We start from the raw sequence: 22330 nt of genomic DNA, 5'->3' as shown, positions 1-22330 counted from the left end.
AGAAAAATGACATCAATCAGAGCAAAGCTCGCCCGTGATTGGCCGCCGCGCGGGGGGCTGTGGGACGCGGGTTGCTACGGTGAGAGCGCGTGTGTGCAGGGCCCGGGGAGACATTGGAGTGGCGGCCTGGGGTCTGTCCTGGTGAGAGGCCTGGAGTCGGCGTGTGAGCGGGTCCGGGGGGGAGAGGACTGGAGCCGGGACAGAGCGGGGTCCGGGTGGGAGAGGGCCGCCGTGTGAGCGGGGTCCGGGGGAGAGGGCCGCGGGGGGAGAGCGGGATCCGGGGCGGGCAGCACGGAGGCATCAGCTTCCTCTGGGACACCCAGCCAGAGGAGGCTGAGGGGAGATTTAATTGAGGTGTATAAAATGATGAGGGGCCTCGATAGAGTGGGTAGGAAGGACCGATTTCCCTTAGCAGAGAGGTCAATAACCAGGGGCAGAGATTTAAAGTAATTGGTGGGAGGTTTAGAGGGGAGTTGAGAGATTTTTTCACCCAGAGGGTGGTGGGGTCTGGAACTCTCATCACATTTTAAAAGTACTTGGATGTACGTTTGAAGTGTCGTAACCCACAGGGCTGGAAAGTGGGATTCGGCTGGATCGCTCTTTGTCGGCTGGCACGGACACAATGGGCCGAATGGCCTCCTTCTGTACCGTCAATTTCTATGTCCTTGGAGCTGGAGTGAGGCAGCCCTGGGAGTGTTTGATGGGGCAGTGTAGAGGGAGCTTTACTCTGTATCTAACCCGTGCTGTACCTGCCCTGGGATTGTTTGATGGGACAGTGTAGAGGGAGCTTTACTCTGTATCTAACCCGTGCTGTACCTGCCCCGGGAGTGTTTGATGGGACAGTGTAGAGGGAGCTTTACTCTGTATCTAACCCGTGCTGTACCTGCCCTGGGAGTGTTTGATGGGACAGTGTAGAGGGAGCTTTACTCTGTATCTAACCCGTGCTGTACCTGCCCTGGCAGTGTTTGATGGGACAGTGTAGAGGGAGCTTTACTCTGTATCTAACCCGTGCTGTACCTGCCCTGGGATTGTTTGATGGGACAGTGTAGAGGGAGCTTTACTCTGTATCTAACCCGTGCTGTACCTGCCCTGGGATTGTTTGATGGGACAGTGTAGAGGGAGCTTTACTCTGTATCTAACCCATGCTGTACCTGCCCTGGGAGTGTTTGATGGGGCAGTGTAGAGGGAGCTTTACTCTGTATCTAACCCGTGCTGTACCTGCCCCGGGAGTGTTTGATGGGACAGTGTAGAGGGAGCTTTACTCTGTATCTAACCCGTGCTGTACCTGCCCTGGGAGTGTTTGATGGGACAGTGTAGAGGGGGCTTTACTCTGTATCTAACCCGTGCTGCACCTGCCCCGGGAGTGTTGTGGTTTGCTCTGAAATGTATTGGGTGAAACTTACTCCAAACAATCCAGGCAGTTTAAGTGTTTTTTTAATACATTGTAGATGGGTATTTGTGACACATACTTTTGGTGATTTTGCCATGTACAGCCTCAAGATGAGGTCTGCGTGTTTGAATGGGACGAGTGTTGTTTGTTATGGAGTGTCATCCCATTCACTCCAGGGTATAAGGGATCAGGCGGAATGGTTTGGCAGCACCTGTTATCAGACAGTCTGAGTGCAGTGTGGCCAGTGCCAATTATATTGGTGTCGATGTCCTACATCAGCCAATGCATTTCCTAGTATGCTGCTCGCTGATCCTCGCAAACTGCTCCCACCCCCCGAGTGACTGGCCCGTGACCAGCAGCACCTCGCCCTGATGGTGCAGAGCTCAGATTGCTCTGTCCTACCTGGGGGAATCTTGAAGTAAAAGTGGACACTGAATGGAAATTTCACAATCCCGCTTTTTCACTTTGCAGAATGGGTTGTTCACATTCATGTTTTGAGTAAACTAGGATTATCACAGAACGGTGCCTGCGATTGTGGGGAACTGGCAGGCTCCTGCCGGGGTTTCACCTGGGGTATCTCGATTGGTTACCTTTGTATGCAGCAGTTTGAGCTGCTGCTGACCTGTGTTCTGGGTCCGTGATGCTCTCTTGGGGTGGACACAGTAATGTTCTCAATGGGTCATCCTTCTCCTGTCACCAGCTACCAACTGATAGAAACATAGAAGATAGGAGCAGGAGTAGGCCATTCAGCCCCTCAAGCCTGTCCTGCCGTTTAATGAGATCATGGCTGATCATCCAAATTCAGTACCCGGTCCCTGCTTTCTCCCCATATCCCTTGATCCCTTTAGCCTTAAGAAATATATCCAACTCCTTCTTGAATATATTTAATGAATTGGCCTCAACTGCCTTCTGTGGTAGAGAATTCCACAGGTTCACCACTCTCTGGGTGAAGAAATTCCTCCTCATTTCTGTTCTAAATGGCTTACCCCTTATCCTTAGACTGTGACCCCTGGTTCTGGACTCCCCAACCATCGGGAACATCCTTCCTGCATCTAGTCTGTCTAGTCCTGTTAGAATTTTATAAGTTTCAATGAGATCCCCTCTCATTCTTCTAAACTCTAACGAACTCTCTGTTTAAACTGTATTTTCTCAATGCTATTTAAGCCAGTGCTCCTGAACTGTCCCCTCTTCCTTCTTAAGCTCACACTCTCTCTTCATTGTGTTGGAATCTGGGAAGAGCTGTCTGTGGCTCTAAATCCTGCCTGCCTTACTCTGCCATTACTCTCCAATGTTCAGGCTTATAAAACTCGAGCTTGCTGTCACCTCCCCACTACTTCACCCATCTTCTCCCCAGCATTTTCAAACTTGCTGCCACCCTGCACTGTGGGCCTCAACCCTGCACTGTGGGCCTCAGCCCTTCACCTGGGTTTCTCAGTAAATGCGCGTGTCCCCAGGCAGCTGCTGTTTGTGATGTGGAAATATCTGAATGTTGTTTCTTGCTCTGCAGGCTTGTGAAGATGGCTACAGTGGAGGAGGACTTCCCTCGCGGAGGGGCACAGCGAAAGGCCACCGTGGGCAAGGACAAGCGAACTGTGGAAGAGGACAACTTATTTGGAGTAAGTACAGAAGGGGGAGAGGATGTGGCCCGAAATGAGCAGTGGAGCTTAAAGCTGGAAAGAAGTATATTGATGTTGGAGAGGAATTGGAAATTGTCACCGAGTATGTGCTCGCCTCCGAGGTTGTTCCCGGTGTCTGTCGTCGGCTCTGTAAGCTGCTGGTTATTTGAGAGTCTCAGGGCCTGGGTTCGATCATTTAGATATTTCCCGACTAGTTGTTCAAACCGCCCTGCCCCCCAGTTGAATTGATCAATGCTTTGAGCTCAGCAGGTAATTTTTGAGACCAACCCTTTACAACTGCTCAAAATACCTGCAGTTAAAATACTGCTCTCCATCCTCCAGAGATCAGGAAATGTGCACACAGTGTAGAGGGAGCTTTACTCTGCATCTAACCCGTGCTGTACCTGCCCTGGGAGTGTTTGATGGGACAGTGTATATGGAGCTTTACTCTGTATCTAACCCGTGCTGTACCTGCCCTGGGAGTGTTTGATGGGACAGTGCAGAGGGAGCTTTACTCTGTATCTAACCCGTGCTGTACCTGCCCTGGGAGTGTTTGATGGGACAGTGTAGAGGGAGCTTTACTCTGTATCTAACCCGTGCTGTACCTGCCCTGGGAGTGTTTGATGGGACAGTGTAGAGGGAGCTTTACTCTGTATCTAACCCGTGCTGTACCTGCCCTGGGCGTGTTTGATGGGACAGTGTAGAGGGAGCTTTACTCTGTATCTAACCCGTGCTGTACCTGCCCTGGGAGTGTTTGATGGGACAGTGTAGAGGGAGCTTTACTCTGTATCTAACCCGTGCTGTACCTGCTCTGGGAGTGTTTGATGGGGCAGTGTAGAGGGAGCTTTACTCTGTATCTAACCCGTGCTGTACCTGCCCTGGGAGTGTTTGATGGGACAGTGTAGAGGGAGATTTACTCTGTATCTAACCCGTGCTGTACCTGCCCTGGGAGTGTTTGATGGGACAGTGTAGAGGGAGCTTTACTCTGTATCTAACCCGTGCTGTACCTGCCCTGGGAGTGTTTGATGGGACAGTGTAGAGGGAGATTTACTCTGTATCTAACCCGGGCTGTACCTGCCCTGGGAGTGTTTGATGGGACAGTGTATATGGAGCTTTACTCTGTATCTAACCCGTGCTGTACCTGCGCTGTCTCCAGGTGTGCCGTGATGATGAAAGTAAGAAACGAAAAAGGAAGAAAGAATTGAACCCTGAAAATACGAAAAGGCTGAGGAGAGAGAAAGACAGAGCCTTGCAGGCGAAGCAGCTGAGTGAGACACAAATTCTCTCCTTCAAGGTATGTGAGTGGATCGGGACCTGGGAGCGTGCGCCCGGACAGCATGGGTTCACAGATCACAGAAACCCCACAGTGCAGATAGAGGCCATTTTGGCCCATGGAGCCTGCACCGACACATATCCCACCCGATCCCCGTAACCCCACGTATTTAATCCCCCTAACACTAAGGGTCAATTTATCATAGCCAATCAACCTAACCCGCACATCTTTGGACATTCTCGGAGAGTGTACTGCAGGAGCTGGGAACTCTTCCGCCTGAGTCGGAAGGTGCAGATTTCAAACCCCCGGTGACCGGAATTCCGGCTTGGAATTCCAGGTTGACATCCAGTGGGAGTGAGTGAAAACCCCTCTGATTATAATCGCTCAACCTTTGGTGGCCGTGCCTTCTGTCCCCTTCCTAAACCTCTCCGCCTGTCTACCTCGCTGTCCTCCTTTACCATGCTCATTCAAACTCTTTGACTAAGCTTTTGGTCACCTGCCCTAACTTATCCTTGTGGATCGGTGTCAAATTTTTTGTCTTAAAATGCTCCTGTGCAGCACCTTGGGACGTTTTACTACGTTAAAGGTGCTATATAAATACAAGTTGTTGTTGTGGTGGTGGGAGATTTGATCAGGTGATGAAGATCAGTATGGATGAGGCAGGTGATTCAGCCCATTCCCCCCCTCGTTCTGCCTCACAAACCCACAGTCCCTTAGCTCGGCCTCAAACAGCCTCTTGAATTCTTGCCCCCATTCCCAACAACAACAACTTTCATTTATATAGCGCCTTTAACATAGTAAAACATCCCAAGGCTCTTCACTGGAGCGTTTTCAGACGAGTCACATAAGGAGATATTAGGACAGGTGACCAATTTCTTAGTCCAGAGGGTAGGTTTTAAGGAGTGTCTTAAAGGAGGAAAGAGAGGCGGAGGCTTAGGGAGGGAATTCCAGAGATTAGGACCTCGGCAGCTGAAGTCTACCCTACCTGGAACCCATTGCTGGGTGTGAGGAAGGGATCCGTGACCTGCCTTTTCCCAGCCTGTCCCTGGATCGACTTTGTGCTGCAGTCGTGGTTTAACAAGCAACAGAGCTGCGGATGAACCCTTTCTGTTCCACGCAGTATCTTGTGTATGTTGGTGAGATCGGCTCTTGTTCCTCTCCGTTCCTGCTGGCCCTCCTGTGCCCCAACCCTTGCCTGCCCCGCCCAGTGGCAGTGCCAGAGTCGGGCTCATGGCGATCACAGGCGGCCTCGCGTCGATGTAAATTTGAGTTGATCTCTTCTGTGTGTGAACTCTTGGGCACCACTGTGTATGTTCTGGATTGTGCTCATTGTTACCCTCTTCCCCCACTCCCAGAAACTGACCGTCGGGACCCTGCTTCTCGGATGTGTGAAGGAAGTGACCGATTTTGAGCTTGTTGTCGGATTACCCCACGGGCTCACTGGTTATGTGAGTCTCACCAGCGTCTGTGATGCATTTACGAAATCCCTGAGTGAGCAGGTTAATAGGGAGCTGCCGGAGGTGAGTCTGGTCCCATTACCCTTCTCTTGCTTTATTTGTGGGTTTTCTCGTGCCCTCCTCCTCCTTGCTGGGGTGCGGGGTCTTGCGTGTCGGGCACCTGCGGTATTTCTAACTCGTCCCGCCACGTGTGTTAGCGTCAGAAGCATTCTTGCCAGTAGTGGGAGTGGGGGAATCCGTGCTGAGCCCTGTCCTGTCCTGGTCCAGTTAAAGAAACTGCTACACGGGCTCATCTGACTGCGTAGTGGCTAAAGGTGTGTGTTAATCAGCGTCCTGCCCTCTCGCTACAGTCCGCACCACGTGCAGCGGGCTCGCTGGCCGATGGAAGGACTGATGTGCCTCCCTTATGTCAACACTAAATTAAACAGCACCCGACAAAAACAGCAGACAGTAAAATTATCAAAACACATTCCTGCATTCAGATCATTTTTCAAAAACGTCCTCGGTATTTAATTTTAAAATGGAGCCAGAAGGTGTCCAGCTCACCAAGACTGTCAGGAAAGGCTGAACAGGCGGGGGCTCTTTTCTCTAGAAAAGAGAAGGCTGAGGGGTGACCTGATCGAGGGCTTTAAAATGATGAAAGGGTTCGATAGGGTAGACACACAAGAGATGTTTCCACTTGCAAGGGAGGAGGTTATGCTGATAATGTGGGAGGGGGTTACGCCGGTAGGGTGGGAGGAGGTTACGCCGGTAGGGTGGGAGGGGGTTACGCCGGTAGGGTGGGAGGGGGTTACGCCGGTAGGGTGGGAGGGGGTTACGCCGGTAGGGTGGGAGGGGGTTACGCCGGTAGGGTGGGAGGAGGTTACGTCGGTAGGGTGGGAGGGGGTTACGTCGGTCGGGTGGGAGGGGGTTACGCCGGTAGGGTGGGAGGGGGTTACGCCGGTAGGGTGGGAGGGGGTTACGTCGGTAGGGTGGGAGGGGGTTACGCCGGTAGGGTGGGAGGGGGTTACGTCGGTAGGGTGGGAGGAGGTTACGTCGGTAGGGTGGGAGGGGGTTACGCCGGTAGGGTGGGAGGGGGTTACGTCGGTAGGGTGGGAGGGGGTTACGCCGGTAGGGTGGGAGGAGGTTACGCCGGTAGGGTGGGAGGAGGTTACGCCGGTAGGGTGGGAGGGGGTTACGCCGGTAGGGTGGGAGGGGGTTACGCCGGTAGGGTGGGAGGAGGTTACGCCGGTAGGGTGGGAGGGGGTTACGTCGGTAGGGTGGGAGGGGGTTACGTCGGTCGGGTGGGAGGGGGTTACGTCGGTAGGGTGGGAGGAGGTTACGCCGGTAGGGTGGGAGAAGGTTACGTCGGTAGGGTGGGAGGGGGTTACGCCGGTAGGGTGGGAGGGGGTTACGTCGGTAGGGTGGGAGGGGGTTACGTCGGTCGGGTGGGAGGGGGTTACGTCGGTAGGGTGGGAGGAGGTTACGCCGATAGGGTGGGAGGGGGTTACGCCGGTAGGGTGGGAGGGGGTTACGCCGGTAGGGTGGGAGGAGGTTACGCCGATAGGGTGGGAGGGGGTTACGCCGGTAGGGTGGGAGGGGGTTACGCCGGTAGGGTGGGAGAAGGTTACGCCGGTAGGGTGGGAGGGGGTTACGCCGGTAGGGTGGGAGGGGGTTACGCCGGTAGGGTGGGAGGAGGTTACGTCGGTAGGATGGGAGGGGGTTACGCCGGTAGGGTGGGAGGGGGTTACGCCGGTAGGGTGGGAGGAGGTTACGCCGGTAGGGTGGGAGGAGGTTACGTCGGTAGGGTGGGAGGGGGTTACGCCGGTAGGGTGGGAGGAGGTTACGCCGGTAGGGTGGGAGGAGGTTACGTCGGTAGGGTGGGAGGGGGTTACGCCGGTAGGGTGGGAGGGGGTTACGTCGGTAGGGTGGGAGGGGGTTACGCCGGTAGGGTGGGAGGGGGTTACGCCGGTAGGGTGGGAGGAGGTTACGTCGGTAGGGTGGGAGGGGGTTACGCCGGTAGGGTGGGAGGGGGTTACGCCGGTAGGGTGGGAGGAGGTTACGTCGGTAGGGTGGGAGGGGGTTACGTCGGTAGGGTGGGAGGGGGTTACGCCGGTAGGGTGGGAGGAGGTTACGCCGGTAGGGTGGGAGGAGGTTACGTCGGTAGGGTGGGAGGGGGTTACGCCGGTAGGGTGGGAGGGGGTTACGCCGGTAGGGTGGGAGGGGGTTACGCCGGTAGGGTGGGAGGAGGTTACGTCGGTAGGGTGGGAGGGGGTTACGTCGGTAGGGTGGGAGGGGGTTACGCCGGTAGGGTGGGAGGGGGTTACGTCGGTAGGGTGGGAGGGGGTTACGCCGGTAGGGTGGGAGGGGGTTACGTCGGTAGGGTGGGAGGAGGTTACGCCGGTAGGGTGGGAGGGGGTTACGCCGGTAGGGTGGGAGGAGGTTACGTCGGTAGGGTGGGAGGGGGTTACGCCGGTAGGGTGGGAGGGGGTTACGCCGGTAGGGTGGGAGGAGGTTACGCCGGTAGGGTGGGAGGGGGTTACGTCGGTAGGGTGGGAGGAGGTTACGCCGATAGGGTGGGAGGGGGTTACGCCGGTAGGGTGGGAGGGGGTTACGTCGGTAGGGTGGGAGGAGGTTACGCCGATAGGGTGGGAGGGGTTACGCCGGTAGGGTGGGAGGGGGTTACGCCGGTAGGGTGGGAGGGGGTTACGCCGGTAGGGTGGGAGGGGGTTACGTCGGTAGGGCGGGAGGGGGTTACGCCGGTAGGGTGGGAGGAGGTTACGTCGGTAGGGTGGGAGGGGGTTACGCCGGTAGGGTGGGAGGAGGTTACGTCGGTAGGGTGGGAGGGGGTTACGCCGGTAGGGTGGGAGGAGGTTACGTCGGTAGGGTGGGAGGAGGTTACGTCGGTAGGGTGGGAGGAGGTTACGTCGGTAGGGTGGGAGGGGTTACGCCGGTAGGGTGGGAGGAGGTTACGTCGGTAGGGTGGGAGGGGTTACGCCGGTAGGGTGGGAGGGGGTTACGTCGGTAGGGTGGGAGGGGGTTACGCCGGTAGGGTGGGAGGAGGTTACGTCGGTAGGGTGGGAGGGGTTACGCCGGTAGGGTGGGAGGGGGTTACGCCGGTAGGGTGGGAGGAGGTTACGCCGGTAGGGTGGGAGGAGGTTACGTCGGTAGGGTGGGAGGGGGTTACGCCGGTAGGGTGGGAGGAGGTTACGCGGTAGGGTGGGAGGGGTTACGCCGGTAGGGTGGGAGGGGGTTACGCCGGTAGGGTGGGAGGGGTTACGCCGGTAGGGTGGGAGGGGGTTACGCCGGTAGGGTGGGAGGAGGTTACGCCGGTAGGGTGGGAGGAGGTTACGCCGGTAGGGTGGGAGGGGGTTACGCCGGTAGGGTGGGAGGGGGTTACGCCGGTAGGGTGGGAGGAGGCTACGTCGGTAGGGTGGGAGGGGGTTACGCCGGAAGGGTGGGAGGGGGGTTACGCCGGTAGGGTGGGAGGGGGTTACGCCGGTAGGGTGGGAGGGGGTTACGTCGGTAGGGTGGGAGGGGGTTACGCCGGTAGGGTGGGAGGGGGTTACGCCGGTAGGGTGGGAGGGGGTTACGTCGGTAGGGTGGGAGGGGGTTACGCCGGTAGGGTGGGAGGGGGTTACGCCGGTAGGGTGGGAGGAGGTTACGCCGGTAGGGTGGGAGGGGGTTACGTCGGTAGGGGTGGGAGGGGGGTTACGTCGGTAGGGTGGGAGGGAGGTTACGTCGGTAGGGTGGGAGGAGGTTACGCCGGTAGGGTGGGAGGAGGTTACGCCGGGTAGGGTGGGAGAAGGTTACGCCGGTAGGGTGGGAGGGGTTACGTCGGTCGGGGTGGGAGGAGGTTACGCCGGTAGGGTGGGAGGGGGTTACGCCGGTAGGGTGGGAGGGGGTTACGCCGGTAGGTGGGAGGGGGTTACGCGGTAGGGTGGGAGGAGGTTACGGCCGGTAGGGTGGGAGGAGGTTACGCCGGTAGGGTGGGAGGAGGTTACGCCGGTAGGGTGGGAGGAGGTTACGTCGGTAGGGTGGGAGAAGGTTACGCCGGTAGGGTGGGAGGGGGTTACGCCGGTAGGGTGGGAGGGGGTTACGCCGGTAGGGTGGGAGGGGGTTACGCCGGTAGGGTGGGAGGAGGTTACGTCGGTAGGGTGGGAGGAGGTTACGCCGGTAGGGGTGGGAGGGGGTTACGCCGGTAGGGTGGGAGGGGGTTACGCCGGTAGGGTGGGAGGGGGTTACGCCGGTAGGGTGGGAGGGGGTTACGCCGGTAGGGTGGGAGGGGGTTACGCCGGTAGGGTGGGAGGAGGTTACGCCGATAGGGTGGGAGGGGGTTACGCCGGTAGGGTGGGAGGGGGTTACGCCGGTAGGGTGGGAGGAGGTTACGCCGGTAGGGTGGGAGGGGGTTACGCCGATAGGGTGGGAGGGGATTACGCCGGTAGGGTGGGAGGAGGTTACGCCGGTAGGGTGGGAGGAGGTTACGCCGGTAGGGTGGGAGGAGGTTACGTCGGTAGGGTGGGAGGGGGTTACGCCGGTAGGGTGGGAGGAGGTTACGCCGGTAGGGTGGGAGGGGGGTTACGCCGGTAGGGTGGGAGGGGGTTACGCCGGTAGGGTGGGAGGGGTTACGCCGGTAGGGTGGGAGGGGGTTACGCCGGTAGGGTGGGAGGGGATTGCGCCGGTAGGGTGGGAGGGGGTTACGCCGGTAGGGTGGGAGGGGGTTACGCCGGTAGGGTGGGAGGGGATTGCGCCGGTAGGGTGGGAGGGGGTTACGCCGGTAGGGTGGGAGGGGGTTACGCCGGTAGGGTGGGAGGGGGTTACGCCGGTAGGGTGGGAGGAGGCTGGTGTGGAGCATAAACACTGGCACAGACCCGTTGGGCTGAATGGCCTGTTTCTGTGCCGTACATTCTACAGAAGGGCTCACAGCAGTGACTGGTTCTGGAGGCTTTTTAAAGTCATTTCCTTTTGTTAAACTTCAAGAAAACGTATTTGTTTCAGTGGGGAGGTGGGGGGATAATTAATAGAGGGATGCTTAAAACGTGAGTGCTGTTTGCAAGCAGTGAGTAACTAATGCCGAGAGCTGCTTGAACTGCGGACAGTGTCGGTGGGCTTAATACGGTATTGGCGTCTATGGTAAATTGCAGTGAGCATCATTTGCCGGATATAGGCAGCTGTCCGGGATAAGCGGGGTCGGTGTCAGTGGTGGTGACTGTATGTCCCTCAGCCACCTCCATAGGAGAGAGAGTTGGGTCTAGGTTGGAACACCAGAGTCATTTCCTGGGGTTGGGAGGAAGGGAGTTTCTGACTGAGTTTTGTGAATGGTGCAGAGGCTTTGGCTCGTGTGTTTGTGATGCTTTCTGCTGTCAGGCTTCTGATCAGCTTTCTGCTGTCAGGCTTCTGATCACCGGTCTGCTCTGTTCTATCCCAGGATCTGACGATGCTCTCGGACCTGTACAGCCCTGGCTTGGTTGTGCGGTGCGTTGTCTCTGAGCTCGGAAAGACGAAAGCCAGCCACCACAGCTTGAAACTCTCCATTAACCCGAAGGATGTGAACAAGGCATTGTCGCCGGGAGCACTGCGAGCTGGCATGGTGAGCGATACGGAATTCAGCCATGGTATTCCCATTGCTGATCCAAGGGAAATGATTTAACCAAACACATCCCCCATCTCAACATTTCCAGGACTAATAAATAACATGCCTGTTACAAACTTCAGGGAGTCTCTCGGGTCACGGCCGTAAGCAGTCCCAGTGCCATATGTTCAGGAGTGTGCCCATACTGCCTATTTAGTTAGATGTGGTGTGGAGATGCCGGAGTTGGACTGGGGTGGACAAATGTAAGAAGTCACACAACACCAGGTTATAGTCCAACAGCTTTATTTGAAATCACAAGCTTTCGGAGCGCTGCTCCTTTGTCAGGTGACGAAGGAGCAGCGCTCCGAAAGCTTGTGATTTCAAATAAAGCTGTTGGACTATAACCTGGTGTTGTGTGACTTCTTATATTTAGTTAAGAGTTACACTATCATAAACAGGAAACCCTCTTTTATCCGGCACCGGTGTGGTGCCGGTTGATCAAAAAGTCCGGGTTACAGAGAGGTATACTTGCTAAGGTACGAGAGCCCCGTACACGGCCACAGATCCAGGCGTCCCTGTTGCATGGCAACAGGTGCAGGAGCCCCGGTTACACGGCCACAGATCCAGGAAACCCGGTTACACGGCCAGTAATTATGAAGTAAAACTTACAGGAAACCCGGTTACACGGCCAGTAATTATGAAGTAAAACTTACCTGAACCTACTCCTGCATTTTGCCGGTTAAGAGAGATTTCCGGTTGTTTAGGTGCCGGTAAAAAGCGAGTTTCCTGTTTATGATAGTGTAACTCTAAGATGTAAGAATAGGACCCGCTTGCGATCTGAACTGGATATCGTGCCCATCACACATGCCATGGATTGACATCACCTTAGTGTGATGAAGCCAGATGCATATTATTAAGCTGCTTTATTTTACAGACAGGAAGCAAATGTACAGTGACAATTGCAATCAGAGCTCTTAACTTCAAACCCCTCCTTGTTTTGAAGCACTGCGCCCACTAGCTCTCTTTAGTGGGATCAGTTGACACTTCTGGTCAGTTTTGGTGCTGACCTGCTCCGAGCTTCTTCTGACCACTGGAAGTGGGCGGGGCGCCCCTCTAACCTCTTCCCCATCCACTGATTGGCCAGTAGGCCCGTCAATAAAACCAGTCTGCCCCACGGTAAGCTGGAACAAATGTTCACCACAGTAATAGGTGTGGATGTTTGTAGGAATAAATATTAATGCTGGCTCACGGGTACCCGAGCTCCTCTGACAATGCAGGGCGATGGGGGTTTCACGGGGGCAGTGTGTAGTGGGGTACCACGGGAGGATGCGTGTGATGTGGGGGGGGGGGGGGGGATATGTGGGGTATCTTCTCTCCGATGCTGGATTGAAGTACTTGTACAAGTTAAAGTAAAGCTGGAAGCGGTGTGCGTTAATTGTAAGTCATTTATCAACGTTGGTTTTTAACTCCACACTTTCTGCTGAACAGTGTGTTTTTAAATTACACGGAATTCTCCTTTTCCTCACATCCTTGACCCTTTATACCTGGTTTTAATTCCCAGGAATCTTTTTAAAATATAAATGTGGAGGCCTGTTGTTGGCCTTTTCTTTTATACTTCTCTTCCCCATGAAGATGAGCGACCTTCATGGGGGTTCCCTGCTCCCTGGGTCTCCCTCCACTGGCATTCAGTACCAGGGATGGAGGGAAGAGGGAGGGTTGTCTTAGTTTGTTGTCATTGTGCGTACAGTTGGCTATTGCCTTGGTGTGGTCGCTGGGATGGTGTACTGAGTGCGACTCTTCTCTCTCTCTCTCTCTCCCGAACCTCAGCTGCTGTCGGGCTGCGTGTCCAGTGTGGAGGACCATGGGTATCTGGTCGATATTGGAGTCAAGGTCACCAAGGCCTTCCTCTCTCAGCAGAAGGCCCAGGAGTACATTAAGAGCAGGAACCGAGGTTAGTTGCACACTGTAACCCCATGGGGGTAATCCCCACCGTTACACCCGCACCTGCCACTCGGCAGGCCAGTTAGAGGTACCATGGAACGGAAATCCACAGCCTGACTGGTAAACTATTCCTGTATTTCTGAACCGTGACACCAGCTCATCTACAGGTCTAGCATCCAGGTATTGGGAGTGCTGACTGTGCCCTGTCGAGTGTTTTCAGACACATTTGATTCATTCTCCTCGCTTATTTCTGTGCAACAGCATTGCTGATCAGCAACTTTCTGACTCTCAGTAGGAATGCCTCAACTGCCAAGGAATGCTGAGTATTTAGTTTGTAATTGAAAGATCTACTTCATTACGATGAAGCTCCTCTCGCTCTCTCTCGGCGCCCTCTCTTTTCCCTAGCTTAATGACTGAGCCCCAGGAGCAGTTTATATTGCAGTAGGTGAGGTCCCAGCTGGTGTGTTGACCTTTTCTCTTTGCTGACTGTCTTGCTCTCATATTTCCAGTATTTCCTCTACTTATCTTGTAACAAGCCCTGGTGTCTTTTGCTCCCATCTAGGATTGCCTCTCCGTGTCGGTCAGTACCTAAACGTCCTACTGGAGTCAGTGAAGAATGATGGGCGAATCGTCCAGCTCTCCGTCCGTCCGACTGACGTAGTTGCAGCGATGGTGGCTGAAGATCAGAAATGGAACCTCTGCAACCTGCTCCCTGGGCTGGTGATGAGGGCCGAGGTTCAGAAGGTGCAGATTCTGGGATCTGTTATTGTCTCCCATTCCCCACAGACCGAGCAGGCTGGGGCTCTTTCTCTAGAAAAGAGAAGTCTGATAGAGGCCTTTAAAATTCTGAAAGGGTTTGATAGGGTAGACGTAGAGAAGATGTTTCCACTTGTGGGGGAGACCAGAACTCGGGGCCATCAATACAAGAGAGTCACTAATAAATCCAATCGGGAATTCAGGAGAAACTTCTTTACCCAGAGAGTGGTAGAATGTGGAACTCGCTACCACAGGCCGTGGTTGAGGCGAATATCCTAGATGGATTTAAGGGGAAGGTAGATAAACACGAGGGAGAAAGGAATAGGGGGTTATGTTGATAGGGTGAGATGAGGAAGGATGGGAGGAGGCTCGAGTGGAACAGAAACCCCGCCATGAACTGGTTGGGCCGAATGGCTTGTTATGTGCTGTAAATATGATGTAACCACAGGGTATTCCTGCAACACCCATAAAAATTAGTTATGGGAAAAATAAGAGGGGTTAACGTCTTGCGTGTGACCTTTGGTCGGAGAGACGAGGTTGAGTGAAGAGCTGTAGCCGCGCCATTAACCTGTCTCTTTCGGGTGGTATCTGACCTGCCGTGTGCTCCCAGCACTTTCTGCTTTTAGTTTCATATTTGCACCATTCAAGATTTATCTTTTTGCCTGTGCAACATTTCTGCGAGCTTTCTTGTTCTAGAGTATGATAAAGGGGGATAATTATTAATCTGTACAAACTAGGCCACAGTTGGAGCACTCTGCAGCCTCGGGAATCCCATTATAACCAGGATATTGAAGACCTGGAAGAAGGACACCCTCAGCAGGACAATACCAGGGATGTGAGCGAGTCACGATTCAGGACTTGTGCTTGGACTGTACTCAGTGCAGCAGTGTAGGTTAAAGATGATCTAATGGAAGTGTTGAAAATTAGGAAAGGGTTTGAGGGCAAACGGGGCAAGATTGTTTCCACTGGTAGGGGAATCAGTGACGAGGGGCAGAATCTCCGGGTTAGTCCTGGAGGTGTAAAAGGGACGAGGAGTAGGGTACAGGGAAATGGGATTAATTTGAGTATGAGGGAGCTAGTACTGAACCAAGCATGATGGGCCGAATGGCCACCACCTGCGCCAAAGTTTGCCATTCTATGAAATGGCTGCCCTGCTTTCAGAGCACTTTTGACCACGAGCATCCTCCACTCTTTCTCAGAATACATTATGGCGCAAATGTTTGGGTGGAGGGAGGCTGCCTGCGAGTGACCGCTGCTCATTGTGTAACGGGAACCTTCTCATGACACACTGTTCTCACTTGCTGAGGGGTGTGCACTGGACTCCAGGCCCGGGTCTGACCACTCGGTGCCCGGCCTGCACTCTCCCTCTCTCGCTGGACTCCAGGCCCGGGTCTGACCACTCAGTGCCCCCGGCCTGCACTCTCCCTCTCTCGCTGGACTCCAGGCCCAGGTCTGACCACTCGGTGCCCGGCCTGCACTCTCCCTCTCTCGCTGGACTCCAGGCCCGGGTCTGACCACTCAGTGCCCCCGGCCTGCACTCTCCCTCTCTCGCTGGACTCCAGGCCCGGGTCTGACCACTCCGTGCCCGGCCTGCGCTCTCCCTCTCTCGCTGGACTCCAGGCCCAGGTCTGACCACTCCGTGCCCGGCCTGCGCTCTCCCTCTCTCGCTGGACTCCAGGCCCAGGTCTGACCACTCCGTGCCCGGCCTGCGCTCTCCCTCTCTCGCTGGCTCTGGCCCATCTCTGCAGTGACTTTCTTTGAGCTTCTGTTGTGATGACTGCTCCGTGGTTTGACCCTTGTGCTGATGTGATTGCAGGTGACTTCCCACGGCCTGTTTCTGCAGTTCCTCTCTGGCTTGTCGGGCTCTGTGGATTTCATGCACCTGGACCCACAGAAAGTAGGGACCTACTGCCAGGGTCAAACGGTGAGTTTGAGGAAACCACTCGTACAACACCTTTAACATAACAATGCACCCCGGGTGCTTCACAAGTGGGCATGTGGAGCTGGCGATGAGCCGTAGAGAGCCCTCTGGTATTGTACACACAGACACCTGAGACAGCCTGAGCAATAAAAGACCAGCTGGTCCATTGATTCCGTTCCATTCAACTGGGCAACATCGCCCCAGTACTCCCCACCCACCAGCAGCCGTGTCATCTCCTGGGAGAGCTAGAAAACCAGATTAAAACATATTTTGGGAAGTTCCTCTCCGACACCGAAGAGCAATCAAAAACGAGCTCCAGGAGGTAATCGTGACCATGCGGTAGGTTTTGTTGATCTTAATACTGGTGGAGAGAGACAACTTCAAAGCTGTTGTCTCTGTGTCGAGAATTAAAGTTCTAGACACGGATTATATTAGGGGGAAATGATCATCGCAGACAAAACGCATACACTCTCGCACACACTCGCTCACTCATGCACTCGCACACTCTCACACTCACACACACACACACACCTGCGCGCCGGCCCGCCCTCTCGCCCGCCCGCCCTCGCGCGCCCACTCTCGCGCCTCACTCACTCACACTCACACTCCCCTGGCGTTACAGTTGCTGAGCGCAGTCGCAGGGTGATTGTCCCCTGGGCTGTCCCTAAATTCTGTTCCAGTGGTTTCACGTTTATCCTTGGCTAAAAAGCCATTACATCATACATCACCTCGGCATTCCAGAGAGTGGGTCTCGCAGCAAAAAGCTGCTCCGGCATGTATAGAATTATACACAGACAGCTCTCACTGCGAGACCCCCACAGTCCCCAATCAAGGGGGTCTACCTCCATTATACGCAGGCAGCTCTCACTGCGAGACCCCCACTGTCCCCAATCGAGAGAGACTCTGTTGTGCATTTGATTCTATTTCAGATTTGCTGCATTTTCTTGTTCATTTTATGCCTGTGTTGCCGCTGTTCTGTCCGCAATAACCTGCAAGGAATGTGTTTCCCCTCCAGGTTAAGGCCTGTGTCCTGTACGTGCAGCCGGATTCGAAGTCTGTGCACCTGACACTGCGGCCCCTCTTCCTGCAGCCTGGGGCGGTGGTGCAGCAGCCACGCATGCACGCGATCGGCGAGATTCTGAATGAATGCCCAGCGCTGTGCTACCACAAGGGAGCTGGCGTCACCTTTCGGTTGGGCGATGGGACCTTTGCCTACTCGCACGTGAGTGATTCACCTCTGCTCATCTACACATGCGTGAATGTGTAACGGTTTGTGTGCGCGGAGCGCATTCTGTCAATGGTAATGGCGCCACACACTGTGAGACACAGTCTGAATCGGCAGTTAAGGAAAGATTTGCATTTCTGTAGCGCCTTTCACAACCTCAGGACGTACCGACGTGCTTTACAGCTAATGACATACTTTTGAAGTGTAGTCACTGTTGTAATGTGGGAAACGCGGTAGCCAATTTGCACAGAGCAAGCTCCCACAAACAGCAATGAGATAAATAACCAGATCATCTGGATTTTCTTTAGTGATGGTTCATTTAGCTCTTTGAAATATTGCCATGGGATCGTTTACGTCCACCTGAGAGGGCAGACAGGGCCTCAGTTCAACTTCTCATCTGAAAAACGGCACCTCCGACAGTGCGGCGCTCCCTCGGGACTGCCCCTCCGACAGTGCGGCGCTCCCTCGGGACTGCCCCTCCGACAGTGCGGCGCTCCCTCGGGACTGCCCCTCCGACAGTGCGGCGCTCCCTCGGGACTGCCCCTCCGACAGTGCGGCGCTCCCTCGGGACTGCCCCTCCGACAGTGCGGCGCTCCCTCGGGACTGCCCCTCCGACAGTGCGGCGCTCCCTCGGGACTGCCCCTCCGACAGTGCGGCGCTCCCTCGGGACTGCCCCTCCGACAGTGCGGCGCTCCCTCGGGACTGCCCCTCCGACAGTGCGGCGCTCCCTCGGGACTGCCCCTCCGACAGTGCGGCGCTCCCTCGGGACTGCCCCTCCGACAGTGCGGCGCTCCCTCGGGACTGCACTGGAGTGTCAGTCTCGTGCTCAAGTCTCTGGAGTGGGATTTGAACCCTTGACCTTGTGACTCCGAAGCGAGAGAGCTATCCGCTGAGCCACGGCTGACACCCGTTCGTCCCGATGGTTTCCCAGTGCCGGGTATGTTGTGAGAGCTCTGTCTGTAAATACACCGAGAAATGGCTGGGATGTGCACCCCTCTTGCACACTGCCCAGAGCCCGGTTACACAGTGGGGATGAGGGAATGTTGGCTGCCTTTGTGGTTGAGGCCTGGTGCTGTGTGTGGAGAAAGGAGCAAAGAGACGCAGATGTTGGGACAGGCTGTGGAGACCGGCACCCTGAGTGCAGCACAGGCAAGGCCGCACCACCCCCCGACTCGATGTGGGGGTCTCCTTGCTTTCTGATCACTTTTATTTTGGAACTCAGTTTGCCTGATGCTCAGTCAGGTTCGAGCCTCCCAGCAGCGGGTCCACGACACCTCTCGCGAGCCAACCAGTGGCACACTCCCTGCCAGGTGACCTGGGTCCCTGACTGTAAATTACTCTTCTGTGTACGTAAGGCCTTCTAATCCGCTCAATGGTGTGGGATTACGGTTTGTCCTAAACACTGACTGCGGCTTAAATAAAGCTAGTTGCATTGCTTGCGTTCTGGTTTAGTTTATTCAATTACGATCTACAACATTCTTGTTGATTGGTGTAATAGCGCTACCCCGTTAACCCGACCATCGCGTATTGCGGACAAACCGCGTTGGCAGGAAGGCGCCCGCTGTAAGCGGTGGGGACTGCACTGCATCCCACAGCACTGCTAACTGTTAACTTCTGCCCTTTTCATTCCAGAAACGTCACCTGTCTGAGACAAAGCTGACCTTTAACCCCAGCAAGTTCAAGGCAGGCACCAACCACAGGTGCAGGGTCATTGATCACAGCCCCCTGGAACAGATGGCCCTGGTGTCACTGAAAAAGTGAGTGATCTCGGGCTGTTTCTGTGTGCGATCAGAGAGTCATAACAGCACAGACGAAGGCCCTGCCAGCTACCTGCAAAGCAATCCAGGCAGTCCCATTCCCCAGCTCTATCCCCGTAGCCCTGCAAGTTTATCTATGCATCAGTCATCAATATTGGGATGTCATGTTCGATAGAGAATAACTGGAGGGATAGAACACCAACCCGTGTTACCCTAAGGGAAGTCACCTGCTGAGACACAAGTGTGTCGGAGAGGGAGCAGATGCAGCACGGGTTAGATACAGAGCAAAGCTCCCTCTACACTGTCCCATCAAACACTCCCAGGGCAGGTACAGCACGGGTTAGATACAGAGCAAAGCTCCCTCTACACTGTCCCATCAAACACTCCCAGGGCAGGTACAGCACGGGTTAGATACAGAGTAAAGCTCCCTCTACACTGTCCCATCAAACACTCCCAGGGCAGGTACAGCACGGGTTAGATACAGAGTAAAGCTCCCTCTACACTGTCCCATCAAACACTCCCAGGGCAGGTACAGCACGGGTCAGATACAGAGTAAAGCTCCCTCTACACTGTCCCATCAAACACTCCCAGGGCAGGTACAGCACGGGTTAGATACAGAGTAAAGCTCCCTCTACATTATCCCCATCACACACTCCCAGGGCAGGTACAGCACGGGTTAGATACAGAGTAAAGCTCCCTCTACACTGTCCCATCAAACACCCCCAGGGCAGGTACAGCACGGGTCAGATACAGAGTAAAGCTCCCTCTACACTGTCCCATCAAACACTCCCAGGGCAGGTACAGCACGGGTCAGATACAGAGTAAAGCTCCCTCTACACTGTCCCATCAAACACTCCCAGGGCAGGTACAGCACGGGTTAGATACAGAGTAAAACTCCCTCTGAACTGTCCCATCAAACACTCCCAGGGCAGGTACAGCACGAGTTAGATACAGAGTAAAGCTCCCTCTACACTGTCCCATCAAACACTCCCAGGGCAGGTACAGCACGGGTTAGATACAGAGTAAAGCTCCCTCTACACTGTCCCATCAAACACTCCCAGGGCAGGTACAGCACGAGTTAGATACAGAGTAAAGCTCCCTCTACACTGTCCCATCAAACACTCCCAGGGCTGGTACAGCACGGGTTAGATACAGAGTAAAGCTCCCTCTACACTGTCCCATCAAACACTCCCAGGGCAGGTACAGCACGGGTTAGGTACAGAGTACCTGCACTGTTCCGTCCTTGGTCTGCTGCAGCAATGTGACGTTTTCGCACTCAATTATTCTGTATTGAGTGGCGTGGTTTTGTGCTTTGGGCTGATGCCCAAAAAAGGTTGCATGGAGACTGCACAAACTCAATTCACGCAGAACCCTTGCAGCCAGAAGAGTGTAAGATAATGTTTGAAAGATTGAAAGGATAATGTCTGACTTGCTGGAGCTCACGGAGCCCTGCTTTCATTGAGTTTCTCATTTTCAGGAGTGTTATTGATGCCCCGTTTTTGAGGTACCAGGACATCCAGCCGGGACAGCTGATCAAGGTAGGTCCATACAGCCAGAGCGAAATAAACAATCCGAGTGTTGTGGAATGTCGATTCCCCGAGCAGCCTGCAGCCAGACCAGGACCACAAGTGACGTGTCCCAAAATGTCTTGCTCTCTTGCCTCAGCACCATCTCCAGCTCCTGTTGAACTAGTCACAGTTCCAATCCGCTCCTTCCACCTCCTCGGACCAGATCTTGTGGCTCTCCCTCCAGCCCTGGCCGTGGTTTTGGGACGCCAGGGGGACCTTGTTGCAGCAAGAGGCAAACCAAGCGATGCAGCGGCAACTTTCTTCCTCTCTGCCGTTCCTGGTGCATCCGACCCCTCTGCTCGGTTCTCTTGGCCCCTCAATGAGCCCAGCCTGGCCACTCTGTCCTCGAACTATCGTGCCTTTTCCAGCATCCTTTAACAGAGTTGTCATCCAACACCTTCCCCATCTCTCTCTCTCCACTCCCTGGTCAAGCTCCTGCACCCTGGTTTCTGACCTGCCCAAAGTGCCGAAACCCGGTCGTTGTGACTGCGTCCCGAGACTGCAGAACTCGACTCCCACCCCCCCCCCCCCCACTCTGCGCCCCATCTCAGTTAAGCAGACGTTCCCCAGGTTTGATTCCCAGATTTGCTGTGCTGGCGGGTCTCGTGCAGGGCAGCAGTTGGGGTGAAAGTGTTGGTGTCCATGGGACCGGGCAGGGAAAGTAAAATTAACCAGGGTTCCCTTTCCTCCTCATGACCCAGTGACCCCTGCCCCGCCCGCCCCCCAGTGACCTGTGGTCCGTATTATTCAATGACGCCACGAGCCTCACCCGCTGATCCTTGATCCTTATTCGGTGACCCCTGACCTGTGTATTCAGAGATCCTGCACCCACTAACCCCTAATGAGTATCCAATGACCCCCCCCACTCCCCCCCCCCCCCCCCCGGCCATTCTGTAAAGGACATCTGTGGACATTTGATGGGCACCTGCCGACTGCCTCAGCCCACATGGGTAGAATGGTCGCTTTGGGTGGAATCGAACTCAAGTCCTTTACAACTAATTTGCCAATACTCTGCTTTCGTGCCTTTGCTGCTTTTCAGGGTAAAGTCACCTGTCTGGAGAAATTCGGGGTGCACGTGAAACTTACAGACCATATCCGGGGACTGGTGCCTCGCACACACCTGGCAGACGTCCCGCTCCAGCATCCAGAAAAACTGTACAGCATGGGAGACCAAGTGAAGTGCAGGGTGAGTGCGCAGTGTGTCATTGCCTGTTAGTGTGGAGACAGGGTGAGTGCGCAGTGTGTCACTGTCTGTTAGTGTGGAGACAGGGTGAGTGCGCAGTGTGTCACTGTCCGTTAGTGTGGAGACAGGGTGAGTGCGCAGTGTGTCATTGCCTGTTAGTGTGGAGACAGGGTGAGTGCGCAGTGTGTCATTGCCTGTTAGTGTGGAGACAGGGTGAGTGCGCAGTGTGTCACTGTCCGTTAGTGTGGGCCCAGGGTGAGTGCGCAGTGTGTCACTGTCCGTTAGTGTGGAGACAGGGAGAGTGCGCAGTGTGTCACTGTCCGTTAGTGTGGAGACAGGGTGAGTGCGCAGTGTGTCATTGCCTGTTAGTGTGGAGACAGGGTGAGTGCGCAGTGTGTCACTGTCCGTTAGTGTGGAGACAGGGAGAGTGCGCAGTGTGTCACTGTCCGTTAGTGTGGGCCCAGGGTGAGTGCGCAGTGTGTCACTGTCCCTTAGTGTGGGCCCAGGGTGAGAGCGCAGTGTGTCACTGTCTGTTAGTGTGGAGACAGGGAGAGTGCGCAGTGTGTCACTGTCCGTTAGTGTGGGCCCAGGGTGAGTGCGCAGTGTGTCACTGTCTGTTAGTGTGGGCCCAGGGTGAGAGCGCAGTGTGTCACTGTCTGTTAGTGTGGAGACAGGGTGAGTGCGCAGTGTGT

General features: G+C 55.2%; 1 protein-coding gene across 2 annotated transcripts in view; it reads left to right on the top strand.

Annotated features, from left to right (window-relative positions):
• Positions 1 to 10: 10 nt before the first annotated feature.
• pdcd11 (programmed cell death 11) overlaps positions 11 to 22330 on the top strand; it is a 65782-nt gene continuing 43462 nt past the window's right edge. Inside the window, exons 1-12 of one of the 2 annotated variants that reach the window (XM_085994140.1) lie at positions 11 to 79; positions 2898 to 3006; positions 4163 to 4300; positions 5635 to 5799; positions 11144 to 11305; positions 13115 to 13238; positions 13791 to 13972; positions 15801 to 15908; positions 16921 to 17127; positions 18763 to 18887; positions 20365 to 20425; positions 21495 to 21641. In XM_085994140.1, coding sequence (XP_085850266.1) covers positions 2908 to 3006; positions 4163 to 4300; positions 5635 to 5799; positions 11144 to 11305; positions 13115 to 13238; positions 13791 to 13972; positions 15801 to 15908; positions 16921 to 17127; positions 18763 to 18887; positions 20365 to 20425; positions 21495 to 21641 — 1518 coding nt within the window. In that variant the 5' untranslated portion in view covers positions 11 to 79; positions 2898 to 2907. Of the gene's footprint in view, positions 142 to 2897; positions 3007 to 4162; positions 4301 to 5634; positions 5800 to 11143; positions 11306 to 13114; positions 13239 to 13790; positions 13973 to 15800; positions 15909 to 16920; positions 17128 to 18762; positions 18888 to 20364; positions 20426 to 21494; positions 21642 to 22330 lie in introns of both variants that reach the window. The other variant, XM_085994139.1, reaches the window with a different exon arrangement.

This window comes from Somniosus microcephalus, chromosome 8, assembly GCF_052327205.1.
Source record: "Somniosus microcephalus isolate GS21.2 chromosome 8, FLI_Smic_1.0, whole genome shotgun sequence".
NCBI lineage: Eukaryota > Metazoa > Chordata > Chondrichthyes > Squaliformes > Somniosidae > Somniosus > Somniosus microcephalus.
This window is presented reverse-complemented; position numbering and strand designations above follow the sequence as displayed.